Raw genomic sequence first — 22337 nt, 5'->3', positions numbered from 1 at the left:
AAAACCTTCCTTCCAGAGGAGCCGCCCCGCTATGTCACCAAATCCCCCTCCACACTTAAGTGTGCAGCCCGGGACACCCATCTAACTTTCTATCACGAACATTTTCAAACAGACATAAAAGTAGAGCGTCCCCTAAATTCTTCAGGCTGCTGAAATTATTTTTCCTTCGTGAGTCCTACTCCTGACTTCACTAGTTAACAGGACAGTGACACAATGCAAGGATAAAATGACACACCACCACACCTAGCTCGGTGCATGTTGGCTAACGGACGATGGTCGGTCCTGAAATGCAAGCTGACAATCACACAGAGCTGTCTGTCTTCTCCCGTCAGTAAGTACTTCTCACCCTTCAGATCACGTTCAGGGGTTATTTTGTGCCCTCATTTATGCAACACATCTTTACTGAGCGCCAATTCTATGCCAGGGACCGTCCTACGCTCTGAGGATACAAAAGTGAGGATACTACTCTTATCTGCCTTCAGGAGGCTTACATTCTGGGGACAGATCAAATAGAGAACGAGCAAACAAAATAATCACAAACTCTACAGCTGTGACAGATGAAACCTCTAAATGCCTTCCCCAACCTCACACACTTGGTCAGGCTCCTGTGCTTCAAATCTCAGAGTGAAAGGAGACGCTTTTTCTTTATGGCACTTAACAGTTCACAGTATCTGAGCCTTCTTCCATCAGAAACCATTCTCCCTTCTAGACTATAAACACTCCGAGGGTAGGGACAGTGATAAGTACGGTGCCCAACAGATATTAGGGGCTCGATATTTGATTCTCAAATCAACGAACTGATTGAGTCCCCTTTAACAGGATCTATGGCGAGTAGGACGTTTGCCTCCCCCGCTCCACGCCCCGCTCTTTTTAAAAACTAAGAACCCCCTTGCCAACAGCCCCTGCAGAAGCGTGGACAAGAGTTGAGAGATCTATTTGAGCACAAAAGCAGAAAAAACAAACAAAACCCGTGCATCAGGGCGTGGTCCTATGGCCCAGCTGGGGAAAGCAAGGCTCTCTCTTCCGGCTAAAAATAACTGGGCGCCCTACGCCCCGGGGGTAGGGGAGAGAGGAGGAAGGAATGCGGGTCCCCGCCAAGATCCCCCGGCCCAAACGCTCTCCGAAGCCCGCCCTGGAATAACCTCCTGCTTCATGGGGACGCAAGGACGAGGCAACGTTCACCGCAGGCTGCCGGTCCCCGAAGGCGGGCGGCCGGATTTGCCTAAACGGACCGGCCCCTCTGGGGGCTGCAGCCGCCCCGTCTGGGAATGAGGGTCCCGGTGTGTCCTCAAGCCGCAGTGCTGTGCGACCTTGGGCAAGTCACCTAACCTCTCTGGGCACCCGTCCCCTCCCCCCCCAGAGAGTGGCTTCCGCAGCAGTCCGCTGAAGTCTCAAGAAGGCAAAAGCTCCCGGACCCCTCAAGGGGAAGGCGCCAGCCAACAGCCGGGGCTCCGGATGTGCGGACAGCGCCAAGTTTCAAGTCTGTGTCGCGTGAGACGGGCGGCGGCTGCGTGAGGAGGGCGCTCGCCCGCCCTGCAGCTTCCCCTCGGGCCCGCCCCGAAGCCCCGCGCCGCGCCCCGCTCACCTCCAAAGGCGGGTGGGCTCCGACGAGGTCCCCGGCGGACTGCGGCAGCCGCACTCGCCTCCCCTCGACGAGCAGCGGCATCGCGGAGGCGGTCGCCCCCCCACCCTCAGCCCCGGGCCGCCCGCCACCCCCGCCCCTCGGGCCGCGGGTCCCGCCTCGTCCTGCCCCGCCCCGCCGCGGGGGGCTGCCGGGAAGTGGAGTCCAGGCGGAGGCGGCGCTGGCCTGAGAGTCTGGAGAAATCCAGGACTGGGCCGCAAGGCCTCACGGGAAATGTAGTCCAAAGTCAGGAAGCGGCCCCGGAAGCAGCCCGCGGCCCGCCTCCTCCGCAAGGGGCGCTGGGAAGTGTAATTCCAAAAGCGTGGGAGTGAAGGAAGCGGGGAAAGGGGAGCTGCCAGGGAGCAGCTGTGCGAGCCAAGAAAGCCTCCGGGCGAGTTCCCGGGGCGGGTTCTGGCTCCGGCTACTGCGCTTTAGGTCATTGCTCCACGCTTCCCAGGTGTGTGACCTTCCACAAGCTTGAGTTTGGGACCCTGCTGTGCAGCTCCGTAGGATTGTATTCAATGAGTAATAAACCTAATCGGGCGGGCACAGTGGCTCACGCCTGTAATCCCAGCGCTTTGGGGTGCCGAGGCAGGAGGATCGATTGAGGCCAGGAGTTCGAGACCAGCCTGAGCAACATAGCGAGACCCACCCTCCCCCATACCCTCGTCTCTGCCAAAAATTTAAACATTAACTGGGCATGGTGGCATGCACCTGTAATCCCAGCCACTCTGTAGACTGAGGCAGGAGGATCTCTTGACCCCAGGAGTGGGAGGCTGCAATGAGCTATGTTTGGGCACTGCAGAGGGAGACTCTGTCTCTAAAAATAATAATAAAAATAAACGTAAAGAGTCTTAAACTGGGAAAATATATGCTGAACTGTGCTAGCCCCAGGTACTAAAGAGATCATCGATAACACTTCGTGGTTGGAATCCAATAGGCCACTCACAGGTGGGCTGGGAATCGTGGGGGAAGGATTTGCGGATACTGACTGCACAGCCCCTAATCTGAGGACTGGTCCCCAAGGTGAGAGGCGTCTCACCGTGGAGCTCTCTTCTCAAATCTGGAATTATTGTTCAAATTCATCCGACTATGCAGCACATTAACAAAAAGTAGTTTTACAAAAGATACAGTGGTGAGTTTACAGAAGACACAGAGGAGCCATGTGATAGAGCAGAAACTTGATTAGAATTTTATCATCTGTATTCATCGTCTTTCATAAATCTCCCCTTCAGCTTACACACCCCATTCAACAAAAATACCAGGAAATTTACTACAGTAAAGAAGTGACTGCAGAAGATGGTGTTCCCATCGCCAGGTTATCCAACTTCCCACCCAAAATAACTCTATTTCTAGCTACCAGGAAATTATTTCTCTGTATTACACCTACATTTCTCGTTTGTCCTCACAAATGTAGGAGCTACTATCAACACCTCATTTGTCATTTGTCCTCACAAATCCAGGAGCTACTATCAACACCTCCCTTATAACAGATACAGTAACTTGCTCAAGGTGGTAGAAATAAGTAGTAGCACCAAGACAGTACCCAGCTTTGCATGATTCCAAAGGCAGTGCTCTCCATCACTGAAAGATGCTCTTAGACTGTAAACAACTCATTCTAGGCCGGACGCGGTGGCTCACGCCTGTAATCCCAGCACTTTGGGAGGCCGAGACGGGCGGATCACGAGGTCAGGAGATCGAGACCATCCTGGCTAACACGGTGAAACCCCGTCTCTACTAAAAATACAAAAAATTAGCCGGGCGCGGTGGCGGGCGCCTGTAGTCCCAGCTACTGGGGAGGCTGAGGCAGGAGAATGGCAGGAACCCTGGAGGCGGAGCTTGCAGTGAGCTGAGATCCGGCCACTGCGCTCCAGCCTGGGCGACAGAGCAAGACTCCGTCTCAAAAAAAAAAAAAAAAAAAAAAAAAAAAAAAAAAGCTCATTCTAACGCAGGTGACAAGAAGTATGTCCCAACTAGGAAAATCGGAGCTAAAAACAGGGTTTGAATCCAGGGTGATCAATGACGAGCAGGCTGGCCTGGAGCAAGCTACTTAACTTCCCTGAACTGGTTTTGTAGAATAGCATGTTTGTTTTACCTGGTACATACTAAACACTCTAAAGAGAGCTATTATTGGAATTGCAGAGCAAAGAGTAGTCAATGAAAGTGAGGCATTTGGAAGTGCAAAGGTGAAGAACAAGGGTCTATGGGTTCTGCCTGGGGCTGGTGCAATTTGCCTAACTGGTTTTTCACTTTTGGGTGATCTTTTTTCAAGTAATCTCAGGTTATCAGTCTCCTAGGCTGAGTCCTGCGCTAAAGGGCTAAATGAGCCAGATAACAAGCAAGAAACCACTCCCTACCTCTCTTCCCACCCCAGCTCCACAAATTTTGGTCTACAGGCAATGAGGAAGCAATAGCAGCTGTGTGGCCAGCACTGCAGCTCATGCTTGTAACCCCAGCACTTTGAAAGGACGAAGGAGGACTCACTTGAGCCCAGAAGTTCGAGACCAGGCTGGACAACACAGGGAACCCTGCCTCTCCAACAAATACAAAAATTAGCTGGGCATGGTGGGGGGCCTGTAGTCCCCGCTACGAGGCACGACTGCGCCATTGCACTCCTGCCTGGCTGATTAGAGCAAGACCCTGTCTCAAAAACAAAAAAAAGAAAAAGAAAAAGAAAGCACTAATTACAATGTTGGAAAGTCTGCTTCAAGATAGGAAACCAACCTGCCTACCTCACAAAAAGGCTGATGGCAAGGTTCAAAGAATATACACAGGTAAGTATTTTTTAAATTACAATTTTTTGAGGCCAGACATGGTGGCTCACGCCTGTAATCCCAGCCCTTGGGGAGGCCAAGGCGGACAGATTGCTTGAGGTCAGGAGTTCAAGACCAGCCTGGCCAACATAGTGAAATGCCATCTCTACCTAAAGATACAAAAATTAGCCAGGCGTGGTTGTGCGTACCTGTAGTCCCAGCTACTCAGGAGGCTGAGGGGGCGGATCACTTGAACCCAGGAGGTGGAGGTTGCAGTTGAACTGTGATTGCACCACTGCACTCCAGCCTGGGTGACAGAGTGAGACTCTGTCTCAAAAAAAAAAAAAAAAATGATGGAACATTATATAGAACCTTAGTAAATATTTAGTGAAAGAATCTCAATTTGTTTTTCAAAATTTTTAACATAGAGATGGGGGTCTCATGATGTTGCTCCGGCTGATCTCAAACTCCTGGCTGCAAGAGATGCTTTTGCTCGCCTCTCCAAGTGCTCAGATTACAGGCATGAGCTACCACACCTGGCCCCAAATTATTACATACATTATAAATCCTACTCAGCGATCCAGTCAGACCGAAACACACAAAAGGAAAGCATTTGATGCAAGAAAACATGGTGGAGCTTTGGATGTTCAATTCGTTAAAACAAAAACACTTGCAGTTGTAAACCAGTGAACAGTTCTCAAGGCAGCCTGCACCTTCAAATCACCAGGGGACTTTAAAAACCATCCATGTGGCCCGGCGCGGTGGCTCAAGCCTGTAATCCCAGCACTTTGGGAGGCCGAGACGGGCGGATCACGAGGTCAGGAGATCGAGACCATCCTGGCTAACACGGTGAAACCCCGTCTCTACTAAAAATACAAAAAACTAGCCGGGCGAGGTGGCGGGCGCCTGTAGTCCCAGCTACTCGCGAGGCTGAGGCAGGAGAATGGCGTGAACCCGGGAGGCGGAGCTTGCAGTGAGCTGAGATCCGGCCACTGCACTCCAGCCTGGGCAGCAGAGCGAGACTCCGTCTCAAAAAAAAAAAAAAAAAAAAAAAAAAACCATCCATGTCCAGATCCCTCTTCTGGAGACTGATTCAATCAGAGGTTGAATTGGTGTGTGATGTGAGCCTGGGCATCCTTAGTTTCTCAGCACTCCGAGGGATTGATTCTAGGACCCAGGGTTAAGAACCACCATCATAAGCACTGCCCGGCAAGGGAAACATGCTGGTTCCTCCTCTCCAGTTCAGATCTAAGTTGGTACCAGGGAGGTAGGTATTGTGGAAGAAATGGAAGTTATCTTTTTTTTTTTTTGAGATAGAGTCTCACTCTGTTGCCCAGGCTGGCGTGATCTCAGCTCACTGCAAGCTCCGCCTCCCACATTCACGCCATTCTCCTGCCTCAGCCTCCCGAGTAGCTGGGGCTACAGGCACTCGCCACCACACCCGGCGAATTTTTTTGTATTTTTAGCAGAGACGGGGTTTCATCGTGTTAGCCAGGGTGGTCTCGAGCTCCTGACCTCGTGATCCGGCCACCTCGGCCTCTCAAAGTGCTGGGATTACAGGTGTGAGCCACCGCACCCGCCCGGAAGTTACCTTTAACCAAAAAAAGCTTCCCATGAAGGTGCTTCCCTTCTTACCAGAAAACAACGGCCATTAAATTGCACATGAATCGAATTATTAAAGCCTTACACTAGTATCTTATTCCCATTTTACAGTTTAATTAGCGCTCGGAGAGGTTAGGTAACTTGCTCAAGGTCAAACAGCTGGTTAGGAAAGGAAGCCCGTGGCACTCGGTAAGTTGACTTGTAAAAATTCAGCCACCTCTCATCAAGAAAGACCAAACCAGAGCACACAGACAAAAGGACAGACCCTGGAGACTGCTACAACTGACATACTACTTTTTAGTGAAAGGGAAAATTCCCATTGTTGGCGTGTAATTTAGAAGGAGATTTTACAGTATTTTTCCCCATAGATGTCCCTTCAAAGCATGTAACTTTTTGCAAGTGTCTCCTTCCCTTGGACCTGCTTAAGCCTCAATCACTCTTGGCTGGGTGTGATTAGGGAGAGTCGCGGATACTTCATTGGTGCACATGGAAGCATCCTCAGCCCGGCATCCAGTGAAGCTCATCAAGCTCCCCGCCAGGCCAGCACTATTTCTCCCTCTTCAACAGCATTGCCTCAGGAGTTTCCCACTGCAAAATGCTTTCATACATTAAATTAAAAAAAACAAAACACAGCAACTGAAAGAACATGTATTTGAGGTACCTCCTTTTATTGGTATAAGAATGGAAGTTCCAGATTAACCATGTCATTGTTTTATTTTCACCATGGATTTTTTTTCACAAACTCCGTTGAAATTCAACAGACTTATTTGTAAATGTCTTTCCACATTAAAACTACTTCCCAACCCACAAAGACCCCACTTACTATTACTTTCTGGGGAATTTCATTTACTCATTTTATCTAACATACAAAAATCCACATTTTACCAGCAGTTAAAAAGAGAACCTTAACGTTCTCAAATGACTTTCCACCAAGCCCCCAAAAGAAAACCACCCATATCCAAAACTTTAAAGCAATCAAATTTCTATTTTCCAAAAAAGTATTTACAGACTGAAATTCAAACTCTACATTTCCCTCAACGTAATCATACAAGTGCATACAAAGCCCTGGGAAAGAGGAAGTATTTCATTACAAAATATTATGATCAAGAAAATATTGCTTGCCTTTAAATAAATAGAAGTGGCAGAAAATAAATATGCTTAAAGGTGGCCATTTTCACCAGTAAACAAAAATACACATGTAAGAAACCAAGTGAAAATGCTGGAGCTTCAAAATGACTCTAGCAGCGTTTTGCACACGTTTGTTACAAAGCGAGGTCTTCTGAAGACTTCCTCTGTTTAGTCATAAAAACACAAAAGGAGGCTTCGAGAAGGATTTCACCAGGCCGGATCTACGATACGCACAGCCATCAGATGAACACCGCACTAGGAACTTCCACCTACTGTTGTGAGCAAAACCGTAACACCAAATAATCTAAACAAACGTTCCTGTTGGGACAAAGAAATCTCAATAACCAACTTATGCAGATCAAAACCGACTCGATCTAATGGCTACAAGGAGCAGTTCTAGATCTAACGGGGACGCCTGAGAGCCAAGGGGTCAAATACAATCTCGTGTGTTTTACACAAGCCCAGGCTCACTTTCAGTCCATGTGAATTACATCTACCTGGACCTCCATTTTTTGTCTTTTAAATCCATGTTTTCGCTGTGCCAAGTATATTACACGTCTGATTCTGTTTCCCTAAATCTTCTCTCTCTTCCCTATGGGCTTTTTTTTTTTTTTTTTTTTTTGAGACGGAGTCTCGCTCTGCCGCCCAGGCTGGAGTGCAGTGGCCGGATCTCAGCTCACTGCAAGCTCCGCCTCCCGGGTTCACGCCATTCACCTGCCTCAGCCTCCCAAGTAGCTGGGACTACAGGCGCCCGCCACGTCGCCCGGCTAGTTTTTTGTATTTTTAGTAGAGACGGGGTTTCACCATGTTAGCCAGGATGGTCTCGATCTCCTGACCTCGTGATCCGCCCGTCTCGGCCTCCCAAAGTGCTGGGATTACAGGCTTGAGCCACCGCGCCCGGCCCCCCATGGGCTTCTGTTGGTCTCTGAAGTCCCACAAGATCTCCTTCAGTGCCAGCTTCAACCGTGTCCCAGACCACGTCACGCCAGCTCTCCGCTTTCCTTCTATCTTCTCTACACTCCCTTGAAATCCCAACAGACAAATGCCAATACAGCAGAAGGTGAACAATGTAGCCAAAATAAACACTTTCGAGTTAAAGTCTTTAAATAGGAGTTTTATCCTAGAGGATTCTTCACTGAAAGCTGATCAGCAAAATCCCAGGACCACGGATCTGACAAAACCCATGTCAGAACAGTGACCCATGAAAACAGTCTGCTGCCTATATTAGAAATTACCTGGTAACTGTGTCAAAAAGCTGTTAACACAAAAAATGTACATATTAAACAAGCAAATCCTTCCAAATGTATCATCAACCCCACTGTAAAATATTGCACATGACAGTCAGTCTTTTCATTTTGTCTGTAAGGGGAACAAAAAAAAAAAACACCCAGTCTTCCGATGCCTGATTCAGTCTAAGCTGGCGATGCCACAGCCAAGGCAGGCCCTCATTCTAGTTCAGTGCCATCAATGCCCAATGGCACAAGCTGGGTGCTGAGGGCATGACGGGTGATGGGGAATCCCAAATGTCACATCTCAGTCACAAATCTCTGCGGTCAGAGGGGACTGGGTTGCATGTACAACATGGGTGGGGAGCCCACACTACTTGAAGGACTTCGGAAATGCGCGTCGAAGGAGCTCGGTGTGATCCCAATCACGGTATCATTCTGGGGCACTTCACCTTTCAGAAAGTCATCATCTTCATCTTCCACTATCTCCTGTAGAAACATCAGAAATCATCAGTAAGATCACCAGTGCTGACTGAAAAGCTTTCAACAATTCCTTCCTCAGGAAGGTGTTAGGTCTGTACAGATGGTGAAGAAAGTATCTTAATTTCAAAAGAAAGCCAGTGTAGTGGCACACGCCTGTAGCCCCAGCTACTTGGGAGGCTGAGGTGGGAGGACTGCTTGAGTTCAAGAGTTCCGAATCCAGCCTGGGCAACATAGCGGGACCATGTCTCTAAAAAAAACAAACAAAACAGAACAGAAAAAAGCTCCCTCGGAGAAGCACTTCCTTCTTACCAGCATACCCACATACCTGCTCATCACATGTTGTAATCATTTGTTTAAAGTCTGACTTGCAAACAGATTTGAAGCTCAATGGGGGCAGGAAACATGACGAGTCATTCTTGCCCAGTGTTAGAGCTCTTGTACCTAACACAATGTGAATGAATTACACGCCCCTCGACAAACGCAAAACATAAAGAAAAAGACGAAATGAGCTTTCCAATGGCTCCTTATTAAAAACAACAACAAAAAAGCCATCTTGAAGCTGCTTTTAACGCAAAAACAAATGTGCTCCCAAGCAACAGAGCAGCAAAATTCTTCATCACTGGATTCTAACTTTCCTCTCTAACTGTAACCGTCTCAGCTCCGCCTCATGTGACCTGGAGGGTATGTTGCAACCTGCGTCTTCGCCACCCATCCATGAAGATCTACAAAATCAATGGAAACTGCTGGGGCAATTTTAATATGAGTCAACTGGAGATTGTTACTTGGTGAGAATGCGCAAGTAGCAAAGATCTAAATTTGGTCAGCTAATTTGTAATTAACCTTCACTTCTCACACGTCAGTATGTGAGGTGTCTCGTTTAAGCAACTTATCAAAAAAAGCCACAGACGCTACATAACAACAAAACCTGGGTTTGGAATTTCTTAAAGGCAGAAGGAGTAAGACACGGTTTCGGGGTGCTTTTTTAAAGAAAACAGGGTCTTGCTCTGTCACCCAGGCTGCAGTGCCGAACTGCATTTACAGCTCACTGCAGCCTTGACCTCCCACCTCAGCCTCCAGAGGAGCTGGGACTACAGGTGTGCATCACCACACCCAGCTAATTTAAAATTTTTTTGTAGAAACAGGGTATCACTGCGTTGCCCAGGCTGGTCTCAAGCAATCCTCTGGCCTTGACCCCCTAAAGTGAGGGAATTACACGCATGAGCGACTTGCCACTTACTGTCTGACTGTGACCTGAAACCAGGAGATTCCGAGAGAGTGTGCTCAATCACAAACTGACCTTTTTCATGGGTTTCTTGAATTCCTGTAGCTCTTCAGCACTCATGCCTTCCCATATCTGATAAATAGGATCAATGAATTGCTTTGACCTGTCAACAAAGATCACATTTCAAAGTCAAGTTAAACACTTCAGCAGAAGTCAAAACTAGTTTGGATCTTTTCTCACAACACCTATTACCCAAAACCAAGAAGTGAAAACTACAGCTCAAATAATTACATTAAAAAAACCCGGCCGGGCGCGGTGGCTCACGCCCGTAATCCCAGCACTTTGGGAGGCCGAGGCAGGCGGATCACAAGGTCAGGAGATCGAGACCATCCTAGCTAACACGGTGAAACCCTGTCTCTACCAAAAATACAAACAATTAGCCAGGCTTGGTGGCGGGTGCCTGTAGTCACAGCTACTTGGGAGGCTGCAGCAGAATGGCATGAACCTGGGAGGCAGAGCTTGCAGTGAGCTGAGATCACGCCACTGCACTCCAGCCTGGGCAACAGAGCAAGACTCCATCTCAAAAAACAAAAACAAACAAACAAAAACCCTCTATGTAAATGCTGTAACTAATGTGGCTCTTTCTGTATAAGAGTTCATTCACTCACGCCGATGGAGTATTGAACTGCCGTTTTTCATCTTTCCATTTTCAAGTGAAATTGTTTCTAAACTTTACAAAGACTGACAAGTCAGTTATATATAGTATATCCAAATGAAAATGAAACTAATATTCTGGAACTCTCTTTTTTATATTTCTGTAGTAATTTGCTGAAAAGTAAGTCTAGGAAAAACAACTAATCTGGTTTCAGTCAATCAAGACTTCAGGGACCAGACAATCCCAGATGGTCATGATGCTGCTAGTTATTTTAGAAACCATAATAAGCAAAAATCCTGCTTCCTTATACAAGTGCCAAGTTAAGGCTGGCCCAGTGGTTTTCTAGAATAATTCATCTACCTAAATCGTGGTTTTTTTGTTTCTTTTGTTTTTTTTTCTGAGACAGAGTCTCACTCTGTTGCCCAGGCTGCAGGCTGGAGTGCAATGGCGCAATCTGAGCTCACTGCAACCTACACCTCCCGTGTTCAAGTGATTCTCCTGCCTCAGCCTCCTGAGTAGCTGGGATTACAGGCACCTGCCGACACACCCGGCTCATTTTTGTATTTTTAGTAGAGACAGGGTTTCACCATCTTGGCTAGGCTGGTCTCGAACTCCTAACCTCAAGTGATCTGCATGCCTCAGCCTCCCTAAGTGCTGGGATTACAAGCGTGAGCCATTGCGCTCAGCCAGTCGTTTGGTTTTTGTTTATCCTGCGCAACAGAATGGGATGTGGTCTCTAGAGGAAGGAACAAGGCACTTGACAGAAAATCATGCAGCAGGAAAAGACAGCACCCTCCCCTATCCTGGCACTGTTATCCCCATGACCTTATATGTTTAAATAACAGTTTAAGTAAACATAAAAAATAAAACAAAAACCCTTGGTGTCAATCTGGCTCCTAGTGAGGCAAAGATCTACCCACTCTGGGGTGCCTGCGCCACTCGGCAAGTCCCGCGAGGCATCCTCTACTTTGGGCCTGTGAAACAGACGCAGGGAGACCACGAGACGCTCATCAACAGCGAGGAAGGGCCACTTCCAGCGAAGAGCCCTAAATCCCAATCTTGGGAAAAGCAAACATGTATCACGTATAAATCCACCTCCTCCAGTGTCAAGGTTTAAAGTACCTACCTCTTCAACACACAGGGATCAAAGGGGAAGAAGGTATCCAGCGGGTTTGTGCAGGTCTGCACTGAGTCTCCTCCAGCGGTACTTCCAATGACTGGCAGCATCTGGCGATTGTTCCTCTCAATGATGGTGTAGCAGAAGACGAGCTGGTACTTACTGTGGAACAAAACAACAACACAGAGGCATTAACACGCTGGAGTGACTCTGTGCAGATGTGAGCTGTGTGTGACAACTATACCCACCACAGAGAAACTGCTGAACATAACAAGTGCTAGTAAAAATAACAATATAAAGCAGAAAGTAACACTTCTAGGGTACTGTTCTCTGGGTCTTCTATTTTCAAGTTTGCTAAGGAGAAAGAAAATGTGGCTATCACTCAGAATGCAAAACTGGGCTTAGATTTTACTGAGTAATAGCTATTACTCATTAAAAATAACTGTTTGCAAGGCAAAACTCTTAGATTCCATAACTCTAGGTGTCTTTATTTTTACTGTTTGCAAAAGAATTAAAGGGTTGGTGGAAAAGGGATTCAGGAGTTACTCAGGAGGAAATAGTGGTTGGTGAGGAGACTTGCTGAAGAAGCACTGAAGATAAGCCTTTACTGAAGGAGGGGTATGGGGTTGACTAAGTCATGACCTCAGAAACAGGCAGAGAAAGGACTAGACATGCTGAGCGAGAACAGTTAAATGCATAGAAAAAAGCATAAAATTAAAAAAGACAATTATGTTTTTAGTTTTTCTGGTAGTTGTCTCTAAATGATTGAGCAACTTGAAAAATTATTTATTGGACGGCTTCTCCAAGATGAGGACTTAGATCTCGCTTCTGTCACTCTCCACCTCAGGTTCTCAGGTCACCATGGCAACTTCAAGCCACATACTTCGATTTCTGTCCTGTTAGCCGAGGCTCATGGCCCTTGACCCCTCCTCCTGGTGGAGGCCACATCAGCAAAACCACACTGGAGGGTGGTTTGCACTATCAGGTTAAGTTGAAGATCTGCATCTCCTACAACCCCGCAGCTGACCGCACTTCCGGGTGTGTGACAAGGAAGCATGTGTCCACACACAAGGACACACACACAAGAATGTTCCTGAGTGCTAAAACACGAACACAGCCAGCCGGGCACGGTGGCTCACACCTGTAATCCCAGCACTTTGGGAGGCTGAGGCAGGCAGTTCACTTGAGCTCAGGAGTTTGAGACCCGCCTGGTCAACAGGGTGAAACCCCATCTCTACTAAAAATACAAAAATTAGCTGGGCGTGGTGGCAGGTGCCTGTAGACCCAGCTACTCGGGAGGCTGAGGCATGAGAACTGCATGAGCCTAGGAGGCGGTGCTTGTAGTGAGCTAAGATCGCGCCACTGCACTCCAGTCTGGGTGACAGAGCAAGACCTTGTCTCAGAAAAAAAAAAAAAAGACAAAAACTAACAGATGAAATCCCAACAAAGACTCAATTAAAAAGATTCCCAGAACATAACATAGCAGTTAAAATCAAAATAAAGCTTTGTGTCAATATGGTTCCATCTCAAAACCGTCAAGCAGGCAAAAGCAACACCTACAGAACAGTACACACCTTTATTTACCATATCTGTACCTAGGCAGAGACCTTTATTTCATTCCCTTGCTCTCAGCCTCACATGGCATCACACTCTGTATCTCCAATGCGCATGCCAACCCCAAATCGAGAGCCCCTGGACCAGCTGGTTCACAAATGCAGTCCTCTGTCCCCACCCCGAGAATATACTAGGGCAGCGGCCTCTGCTTTCTTCATCCATCCTCGCTCTTCGAGCTGCTCACCATCTTAACCAACGTGCTGAAGCCTCCACCACTCACCGCTGCTGCTTGTCGGTCTCTTGATGCCTTTTCCTATGGATCCTTTACTATCACTGAGATCTCAGAAGAGAGGGTACCTTGAACCAGATGCCTAGCAAAGGAGAACTAAAGAGGCTGAAGGATCTCAGCAAGCTGCTGGCCCTTACCTGTTGAAGATTATAGGCTATGATCCGGCCTGAATAGCCTCATTAAATATTCAATTCTCCAATTCGCTTTCTCCATAAAGCAGAATAACTTAGTGAAAGCTTACAAAGGAACCAGACTACATTTAAATCTGTGCCGCCAGTCTAGCTCTATGACTTCAGGTAAGTGATTTCACCTCTCTGTACCTCCACCTCCCCACTGATAAACAGGGTTTCATCCTAGAGGGTTGTTTGAGGATCAAATGAGTTCTATATAAAGTGCTGAGAACTGCCTGGCACAGAGGAAAGGCTAGGAATTAACCATAGCTACCAGACCTGAGAGAACAGTACTCTCTAAACCAATCTCTTACTGGTCAACATTTGCCTCACGTCCAGTTTATTTCTGTTATAATTACAGGAGTCACTCTAATAAGCATCTATGGCTTTGCCCCTCTCAGCTTACTGGCTGCCTCACTTATTTCAAAGGGCCTAGGCTTCTGCTGAATTATGCCCTTTGGATAAGAAGTAGCAGCAATTTCCAATGCCATTAAAGTACAAAAACAATAGCTGCATTACAATATTTCCTGCAAGGACTGGGTTGTTTTTGTTTAAGAGACAGGGTCTCATTCTGGAGCCCAGACTGGAGTGCAGTGGTATTATCAGGGCTCACGGCATCCTTGACCTCCTGGGATCAAGTGATCCTCCTACCTCAGCCTCCTGAGTAGTGGGGACTACGGGCACAGGCCACCACACCCAGCTAATTTTTTAAAATGTTTTGTAGAGACAGGGTCTCACTATGTTGTTCAGGCTGGTCTTTAACTTCTGGCCTCAAGCAATCCTCCCACCTCAGCCTCCCAAAATGTTGAGATTATAGGCGTCAGCCACCACGCCTGGCCTTTTAGAATGTTACTAATTTCACAGAAATTTAACAGACTCTTATAATACTAGATAAACATAAATAAAAATATTTTAAATAACTCCCATCAAGAAAGTGTAAATAACTTACTTTGTGATTGCAGCAAAAAAGTTAACCACGGAGGGCAGGCAAACCTTCAGGGGATTTAGCTGGCTCATCACTATCCGCTCAAAATTCAGACTCTGAAGATACCGCAAACCTTTGGTTAAAAAAAAAAAAAAAAAAGATTTTTTTAGAGGTACAAATATAAGTGAAAAGTGTAAGATATCTTTAAAAGCACAAATTACCACACATTAAAAAAAAAAAAAAATTTGCAGAAATGCTTTAAATAAAGGTCCATGCAGATAGTCACACCGTGTATGGCCCAGAAGAGTCTCACTAGGCTAACCACATTCATTGATCACCAAGGCAGCTTCTCTAAAGAAAACTCAGGAAGTAGCAGGCTGTAAGATTCCATGACAACTGGAAGTTCATACGTTTGTAAGCTCCGTATACGCTGAGTTAATACAGAGGGGAAAAAACACCTTGTGATTTGGTTTCAACTAACGATCATTACAGGCAACAAAACAAAACAGCAATTTGATTCTAGCTAGCACGTCTCATTAGTGAAGCTGAACGCTGTTTTCAGGTACACAGTAGTCATTTGTAGTTTTTTTTTTATTTTTTTTTTTCTAAACAAGAGAACTCCAAATGTGCCTTCTACCTCAACAGAAGGCAAATTTAGACAGAAACCACTTTCTTAATGAATAAATTCTCTCCTACATGAGTAAAAGAAAGACATCACATTTATTTTAAGAGTCAAGGTGACCAACTTATACTTAAATGTATTTTCTTAGGAGTTTCTTTGATGCATATTTTGATAAAAATTACCTAAATGGGATGTCACAGCTTACAAAAACAAGATCTTCAATTCAGATTCCTGGCATTAATTTATACAAAGAAAAGCAGAGCTTATATTTACTTATCTTGTGATAAAACCTCATCCGACTAGTTCATACAACATCTTTTTAGAAGCATGTAGAATGTAGGTAAATATATATAATGCAACACGTACAACTTTCAGTTTAGAGCTCTGGCTGTTAACCCAAGGAGACTGTGTTCCCCGCAGAGGACACATGGCAGTGTCTGGAGATAGTTTTAGTTGTCACAACTGGGGGTGGTCGGGGACTGCTGTTGGCAGCTAGTAGGCAGAGGCTTTTAAACATCCTACAGTGCAGAGGACAGCCCCCAACAGTGAAGAATGATGCACCCAAATGTCAATCGTGTGAGGTTGAGGGACCCTGCTTGAGAGGAAGTGGCCCACAAAACCATGTGAATTATTCATAAACATAAACAGAACAATTTACAATGACTTATAAACACTGTTCTTGGAGACTCTCTTCAACTAAAATACACTAATCTAGTAAGTTTCAACTGAGAGATTTGAATTATAAGTAACTATTAGAAATTAGCAAAGCAATACTGGTGAATTAAGTCTCAAGGCTTCAGGCAGAGTTTAATCTATATAAACCCAAACTTTAGGCTCAGCTGAACCTGCCTTCGGTTTTCTAATCCTGCCCATAACCATGTGATCTTGGGAAAATGACTTCCCTGCGCTTTGGTGCCATCTGTAAAGGGAGAATACCTGCCATTTACTGGGCTGTTACAAGGACAACAAAGAGAAGGTGCATCCACCTGAAGCTTTGTACAGGGCGCTGGCAGAGCCCAGGGCTCAGCCTCACCTCTGGAGACATCTTCGCATTTCAAACCTTCAAAACCAAAAACCTCTTTCTTAACCTCAAATCCATCTTAAGGGGTTTGCAGGGGCCTATGAGCTGCTTGAAATTATTATTAAAAGTTTGAGTGTACATGCAGTTTTCTGCATCCAGAGTTTTTAATAAAAATCTCAAAAAAGTAAAGAATCACCATTCTAAGGGTGACAAGAACACAAGGAAAATCGAGTCCCACACTCCCACAACACTGACCTTCTTTCAGGTTTCCGCTCAAAAGCTGCTTGTGTCTAAAAACAAAGGTGTAGAACACAGCTTGGCAGGCTGAGTAAAATGGTCCATGAAGAGCAACGTCGCAGAATGCCTTTGTTCCCAAATCCTGGTTATTAAGGTATATGTGCAGCCAGTTAACCAAAAGATCTAGGCACGATTTTACAGTACTAGAGAAAAGAAAAATTCAAGTCAACTTTATACTTCATAAAAAAACCAGAATAACATAAAAACACACAACTGCCTTTCATTACAAACCACGCTAAGTTCATAGGTTTCTTTAAATAATACCCATGGGCATAGAGGAAAAGCAAAGAAAGGAAGGATATGGATGGGTGCGTAGGAAGACAACCTTCCAGTTACAAGGCAAAGTAGCTCTGACCTTCTAGGAACAGGTGAGCCCCTAAGGACGTCCCAAGGGATGGAAAGCAGGTTCTCCTAACCATCTCAAAGGCACCCTCTTAGGGTGACTGGCCAAATAGGACAAGTTCACCAACATCTCCTAAGAGAAAGATAGTCTGGTGGACTTCAGTATTCCCTGATGCATCCTAGTCAAGTCCTATGGTCAACCATTTTGTGGTCGGGGAAGGGTTTCAACAGCATCCTTGTCCAAAGATACCTTCACGGGCCACTGGAAGAAACTGGCCTTCTAGAGAGATCTATTACCTTTAAAAGGGTTTTTCTTCAGCTTTAACAGATACAATGGATTCGGAACGCAAATGAAAAAAATGATAAACCTACAAAAAGAATCAAAACAGTATACAACACTGTTCTCTATCCACAAAAACAAATGGATCTTTAAGTGCAACCACACAGAAGAGATGACAAAAGCCTTACATATGGGGTTTTATATATAAAAAAAGGAGACACTTTATTCTAAAATCACTGCTTAGAAATATAAACATCTTGCACAGAGTAGGAATTTTATTCACTTTAAAAACATACCAAAAAAAAGGGAGATATTTCTGACTGGAGACAATGCTATACTCTTTTTAAAGCATGATATTAAAAAGTACTTGGAAAATTAGGCTACTTACATAAGAGGAATAAATTTAGCTCTTGCCAAAAAGCTTCCAATATAATTTCCAGCAGCCTGCCTGATGATGGCAGGATTACTTGGATCCTGCAATTTTTTCCAGAGATGTTCCAAAAATGCCTCTGCGAATCCCTATAAAAAGAGAGGGTGTCGGTGTGATCTTTTTTAATGCCTAAGATAATCTGGCTATCAAAATCCTAAGATTTTTACTTCACCAATGTAGGGAAAAGTTCTAGTATGTCATGGTCTTCATTTTTTAAACACGTTGAGAGAATAACATTAAAAACAAAAGGCATCTCAGGTGTTAATTCAATGGATCCCAAACCTAGCTAAGCATCAAAATCAACCTGGTGCCGGGCGCAGTGGCTCACACCTGTAATCCCAGCACTGTGGGAGGCCGAGGCGGGTGGATCACCGAGGTCAGGAGTTCGAGACCAGCCTGGCCAACAGGGAGAAACCCTGTCTCTACTAAGAATACAAAAATTAGCCAGGCATGGTGGCAGGTGCCTGCAATCCCAGCTACTTGGGAGGCTGAGGCAGGATAATCACTTGAACCCAGGAAGCAGAGGTTGCAGTGAGCCGAGATCATGCCATTGCACTCCAGCCTGGGTGACAGAGTGAGACTCCGTCTCCAAACAAAACAAAAGAAAATAAAAAATAACAACAACAAAATTCAACCTGGGAGGTACAAATTCAATAGGTTTGTGACAGGGCTTTGGAATCTGCATATTATAAAAGCTCTTCAAGTGATTCCAATGTCAGCCAGAACTGGTGATCAACAATAACCCACATCCCATGGAGCTCCACAGGGGCACTCCTGTGAGTGCAAAGCTCCCTTCCGGTCTCTGCACACACTGAACTCAACCATGAACAGAAACACGGACTAACGTACAGCTGGTATTCCAGTAATTCCACCAATCACGGAAAAAAACACACAGCTTCTCACCAAAGAGTGTAACTTCCAACTTCTCCTAAACAGCGCTGTTCTAAGGCTAGGCGCGCCCATGGGGGCAGACAGAATTCAACCTCCTTTCCCATAACCAACACTCTCCCGACCTCTAGGAAGCCACAAAACCACTGCAGAGAAGGAAAAACTTCCTATATTCTCTCCCCTACCAAAAAAAAAAAAAATCCACAGCCTAATGTTTTTAAAATTCTAGATTAATAAGTTGGTTTGGGCTATTCTTTCCAACTTAACCCTTGGAAAGAATAAAGGAAATACAGATAATTACCCCATGAGATTTTAATAAAGGCTTAAGGGAAGAGCACCACCTAGTGACCAAAAGGCAGGATGACATTTTCGGAGCACCCAGCTGGGCCGGGAGGCAGCAATCTGTTTTCTCTCCAAGTGTAATGGGAAGGGATGTGAGCCGGACACAGTGGTTCACACTTGTAATCCCAATGCTTTAGGGGGCAGGAGGCGGGCAGATCACTTGCGGTCAGGAGTTCCAGACCAGCCTGGCCAACGTGGTGAAACCCCGCCTCTACTAAAAATACAAAAATTAGCCAGGTGTGGTAACCTGTGGTCCTAGCTACTCGAGAGGGTAAGGCCTGAGAGTCATTTGAGCCCAAGAGGCAGAGGTTGCAGCAGTGGGCAGCAGAGCGAGACTGTCTCACAAAAAAGAAAGGAAAAAAAAGAAAAGAGTATGCGATTTTATTAAGCAGACTAGCAAGTAAGCTCACGGAAAAGAATTATTTACTTCAAGGTCTCCATCCACCCCAGTTTTTAGGGAAAAATTTCGAGCAAAACCAAAATAAGTTAAGATAATGTTAATCACATTCTTACTCACCAATTTGAAACTACAGAGGTAAAACATGAAAAACTGCACATGGCAGGAGGCATGGGTGGGCAACAGGAGTTTGTCAAAGATGTTTATCAGGTCACGATACAGATCCTTTGTTTTGTTGTTATCAACCTTACCTACGGAGAAAATTTGTCATCTCAGTTTTTACAAAGGCATATTTTCAAGTTTCATCTGCCAGATTTTTCATAAGAAACACAATACCATTAAAAAACAACATTATCCAGCCAGGCACAGTGGCTCCTGCCTGCAATCCCAGCAGTTTGGCAGGCCAAAATGGGAGGGAGCCCAGGAGTTCAAGGGCAGCCTGGGCAACATAGTGAGGCTCTGTCTCTACAAAAAATCAAAACATTATGGTGGCATGCCTGTGATCCCAGCTACATGGAAGGCTGAGGCAGATGAACCGCTTGAGCCCAGGAGGTCAAGGCTGCACTAAGCCATGTTTGTGCCACCAATGCATTCCAGCCTGGGTTACAGAGTAAGACTGTGTCTATTAAAGAAAAAAAAAAGACGTTAGCCATTAAAATAGGATTAAAACAAAATGCTACTTTTAATTTGCACAGATTTTCCAAGTATAATAATCTAACGCCTGCAAGGAAGCAGGTCCTCACCTCACACACTGTGGCAAGGTCAGAAATGCAAACCCTTCTGAAGGGCAATTCTACAATTCGTGTAGCAAAAGACCTCTGATCCAATCATTTTACTGCTAGTAGACAACTGAATATAATGGCACAAGGATGTTCATTATAACTGTCACTTATAATGGTGAAAACAGTAAGAGACAGTTAAACCCACGTGATCAGTAACATTCATTATTAAATTTTTTTTTTTAGAGATGGGGTCTTGTTATGTTGCCCAGGCTAGTTAGTCTTGAACTGCTGGCCTCAGGTGATTCTCCCACCTTGGCCTAGGTGTTGGGATTCAACAACAATTATTTTAAAATAGGCAATGATGTGAGAAAATGTTCACCTTCAGCATCCATGTAAAGGGCAGATTATGAAACATTTATGTTTAGTGTGACCCCCAAATCCACTAAAAACTTCACTCCTACATATACACACGCTAACAGAAAAGGGAAAAACGTCAAACTTCAAAATGCTCATAGCGGTTCTCTGAATAGAAGAAATGTGGCCATTTAAATTGTTTCTATCCTTTCCTGTAGTTTCCAAATGTTCTCTAACCAACATGTATTATTTTCATAGCAGCAAGACCGTTACAACAGTAATGCAGTCAATTCAGATTCCAGTTCTATTATTCTGACTCACCCGGCTCATCTTAAATCTTAGCAATGTGAATGGGAAAAAATTCTGTTTTTGCATGGCAAAGCCTTTCAAGTTCCATGAAGGCAAGAAGCACATATAGTACTAACACCGGCACCACAACGGTGCCAGGGAAAGACCCTCTAGACTCAATACGTAACAGAACACCATGTATTAGTGCCCTCTACACTATTCTTAAATGCATTCAGCAACCTCAGCATAATTTGATCTAAAACTGGCCAAACTCCATAATCTTTCAATACAACAATCAGTGAAAAGACGGAAGACAAATATAACTCAGCCGGAATCCCAGTCCCATTTTCAAGCTATGTGACTGGCAAGTAACTTGACCTCTTTAAACCATCTTAAACTCATCCTCAATAGATATTTTTACAGGATTTTTATTAGTACTAGAGATAATGGATGGAAAATGCCCAGCACAAAGCCAGGTACACTGCAGGTGTTCAATATACAGTAGCTAGTGTGATTTACCATCTACATAGCAGACGTCCTTCATGTAGGACAAAACCAAAGACATCAGGATGTCCAGGCGCTCAGCTACAGGATGCACCATGTGGTCGAGCCGTGCAGGACCAATCTTTGTTTCATGTTCAGTTTCTTCATCTTCATCCTTTGAAGACAAAAAGTAAATACTAACATTAAAAAATTCAATGTGGGCCGGGCGCAGTGGCTCACACCTGTAATCCCAGCACTTTGGGAGGCCGAGGTGGGCGGATCATGAGGTCAGGAGATCGAGACCATCTTTGCTAACATGGTGAAACCCCATCTCTACTAAAAATACAAAAAATTAGCTGGGTGTGGTGGCAGGTGCCTGTTGTCCCAGCTACTCCGGAGGCTGAGGCAGGAGAATGGCGTGAACCCAGGAGGCGGAGCTTGCAGTGAGCCGAGATTGCGCCACTGCACTCCAACCTGGGCGACAGAGTGAGACTCCGTCTCAAAAAAAAAAAAAAATTAAATGTGAAAGTGGTTTAGTAGGAAAACCATGATAGGTGATTATTTCCCTTAAAAGATAAAACAAAGAGGCTGGGCAAAGCAGCTCACATCTATAATCCCAGCACTTTGGGAGGCAGAGGTGGGGGGGATCACTTGAGGTCAGGAGTTTGAGACCAGCCTGGTCAACATCGTAAAACTCCATCTCTACTAAAAATACAAAAATTAGCCAGGCGTGGTGGCGCACGCCTATAATTCCAGTTACTCGGGAGGCAGGGGCAGGAGAATAGCTTCAACCAGGAGGTGGAAGAGGCTGCAGTGAGCCGAGTTCATGCACTCCAGCCTGGGCAACAGAGCAAGACTCCGTCCCCCACCAAAAAAAAAAAAAAAGTAAAACAAAGAAATGGACCAGGCCTGTGATGACCAAAATTTTGGGAGGCCGAGGTAGGAGGATCACTTGAGCTCAGGAGCTTAAGACCAGCCTGGGCAACATAGTGAGACCTCTCTACAAACATACAAAACAACGCAGCCAGGTGCGGCAGTACTGTAGTCCCAGCTACTCGGGAGGCTGAGGTGGGCAGATCACTTGGGCCCAGGAGGTCGAGGCTGGCATGGGCCAAGATCACACAAC

General features: G+C 45.5%; 1 protein-coding gene across 1 annotated transcript in view; it reads right to left on the bottom strand.

Annotated features, from left to right (window-relative positions):
- Positions 1 to 7902: 7902 nt before the first annotated feature.
- Positions 7903 to 22337, bottom strand: part of LOC115895235 (RNA polymerase I-specific transcription initiation factor RRN3-like) — a 37711-nt gene continuing 23276 nt past the window's right edge. The window contains 8 exon segments of the mRNA XM_030925060.1: positions 7903 to 8819; positions 10111 to 10198; positions 11817 to 11969; positions 14770 to 14878; positions 16644 to 16828; positions 17696 to 17826; positions 19485 to 19615; positions 21248 to 21386. Coding sequence (XP_030780920.1) covers positions 8658 to 8819; positions 10111 to 10198; positions 11817 to 11969; positions 14770 to 14878; positions 16644 to 16828; positions 17696 to 17826; positions 19485 to 19615; positions 21248 to 21386 — 1098 coding nt within the window. The 3' untranslated portion in view covers positions 7903 to 8657.

Source organism: Rhinopithecus roxellana, chromosome 20, assembly GCF_007565055.1.
Source record: "Rhinopithecus roxellana isolate Shanxi Qingling chromosome 20, ASM756505v1, whole genome shotgun sequence".
NCBI lineage: Eukaryota > Metazoa > Chordata > Mammalia > Primates > Cercopithecidae > Rhinopithecus > Rhinopithecus roxellana.
The sequence above is the reverse complement of the archived record's forward strand: the minus strand, read 5'-3'. Positions and strand labels throughout refer to the sequence as shown.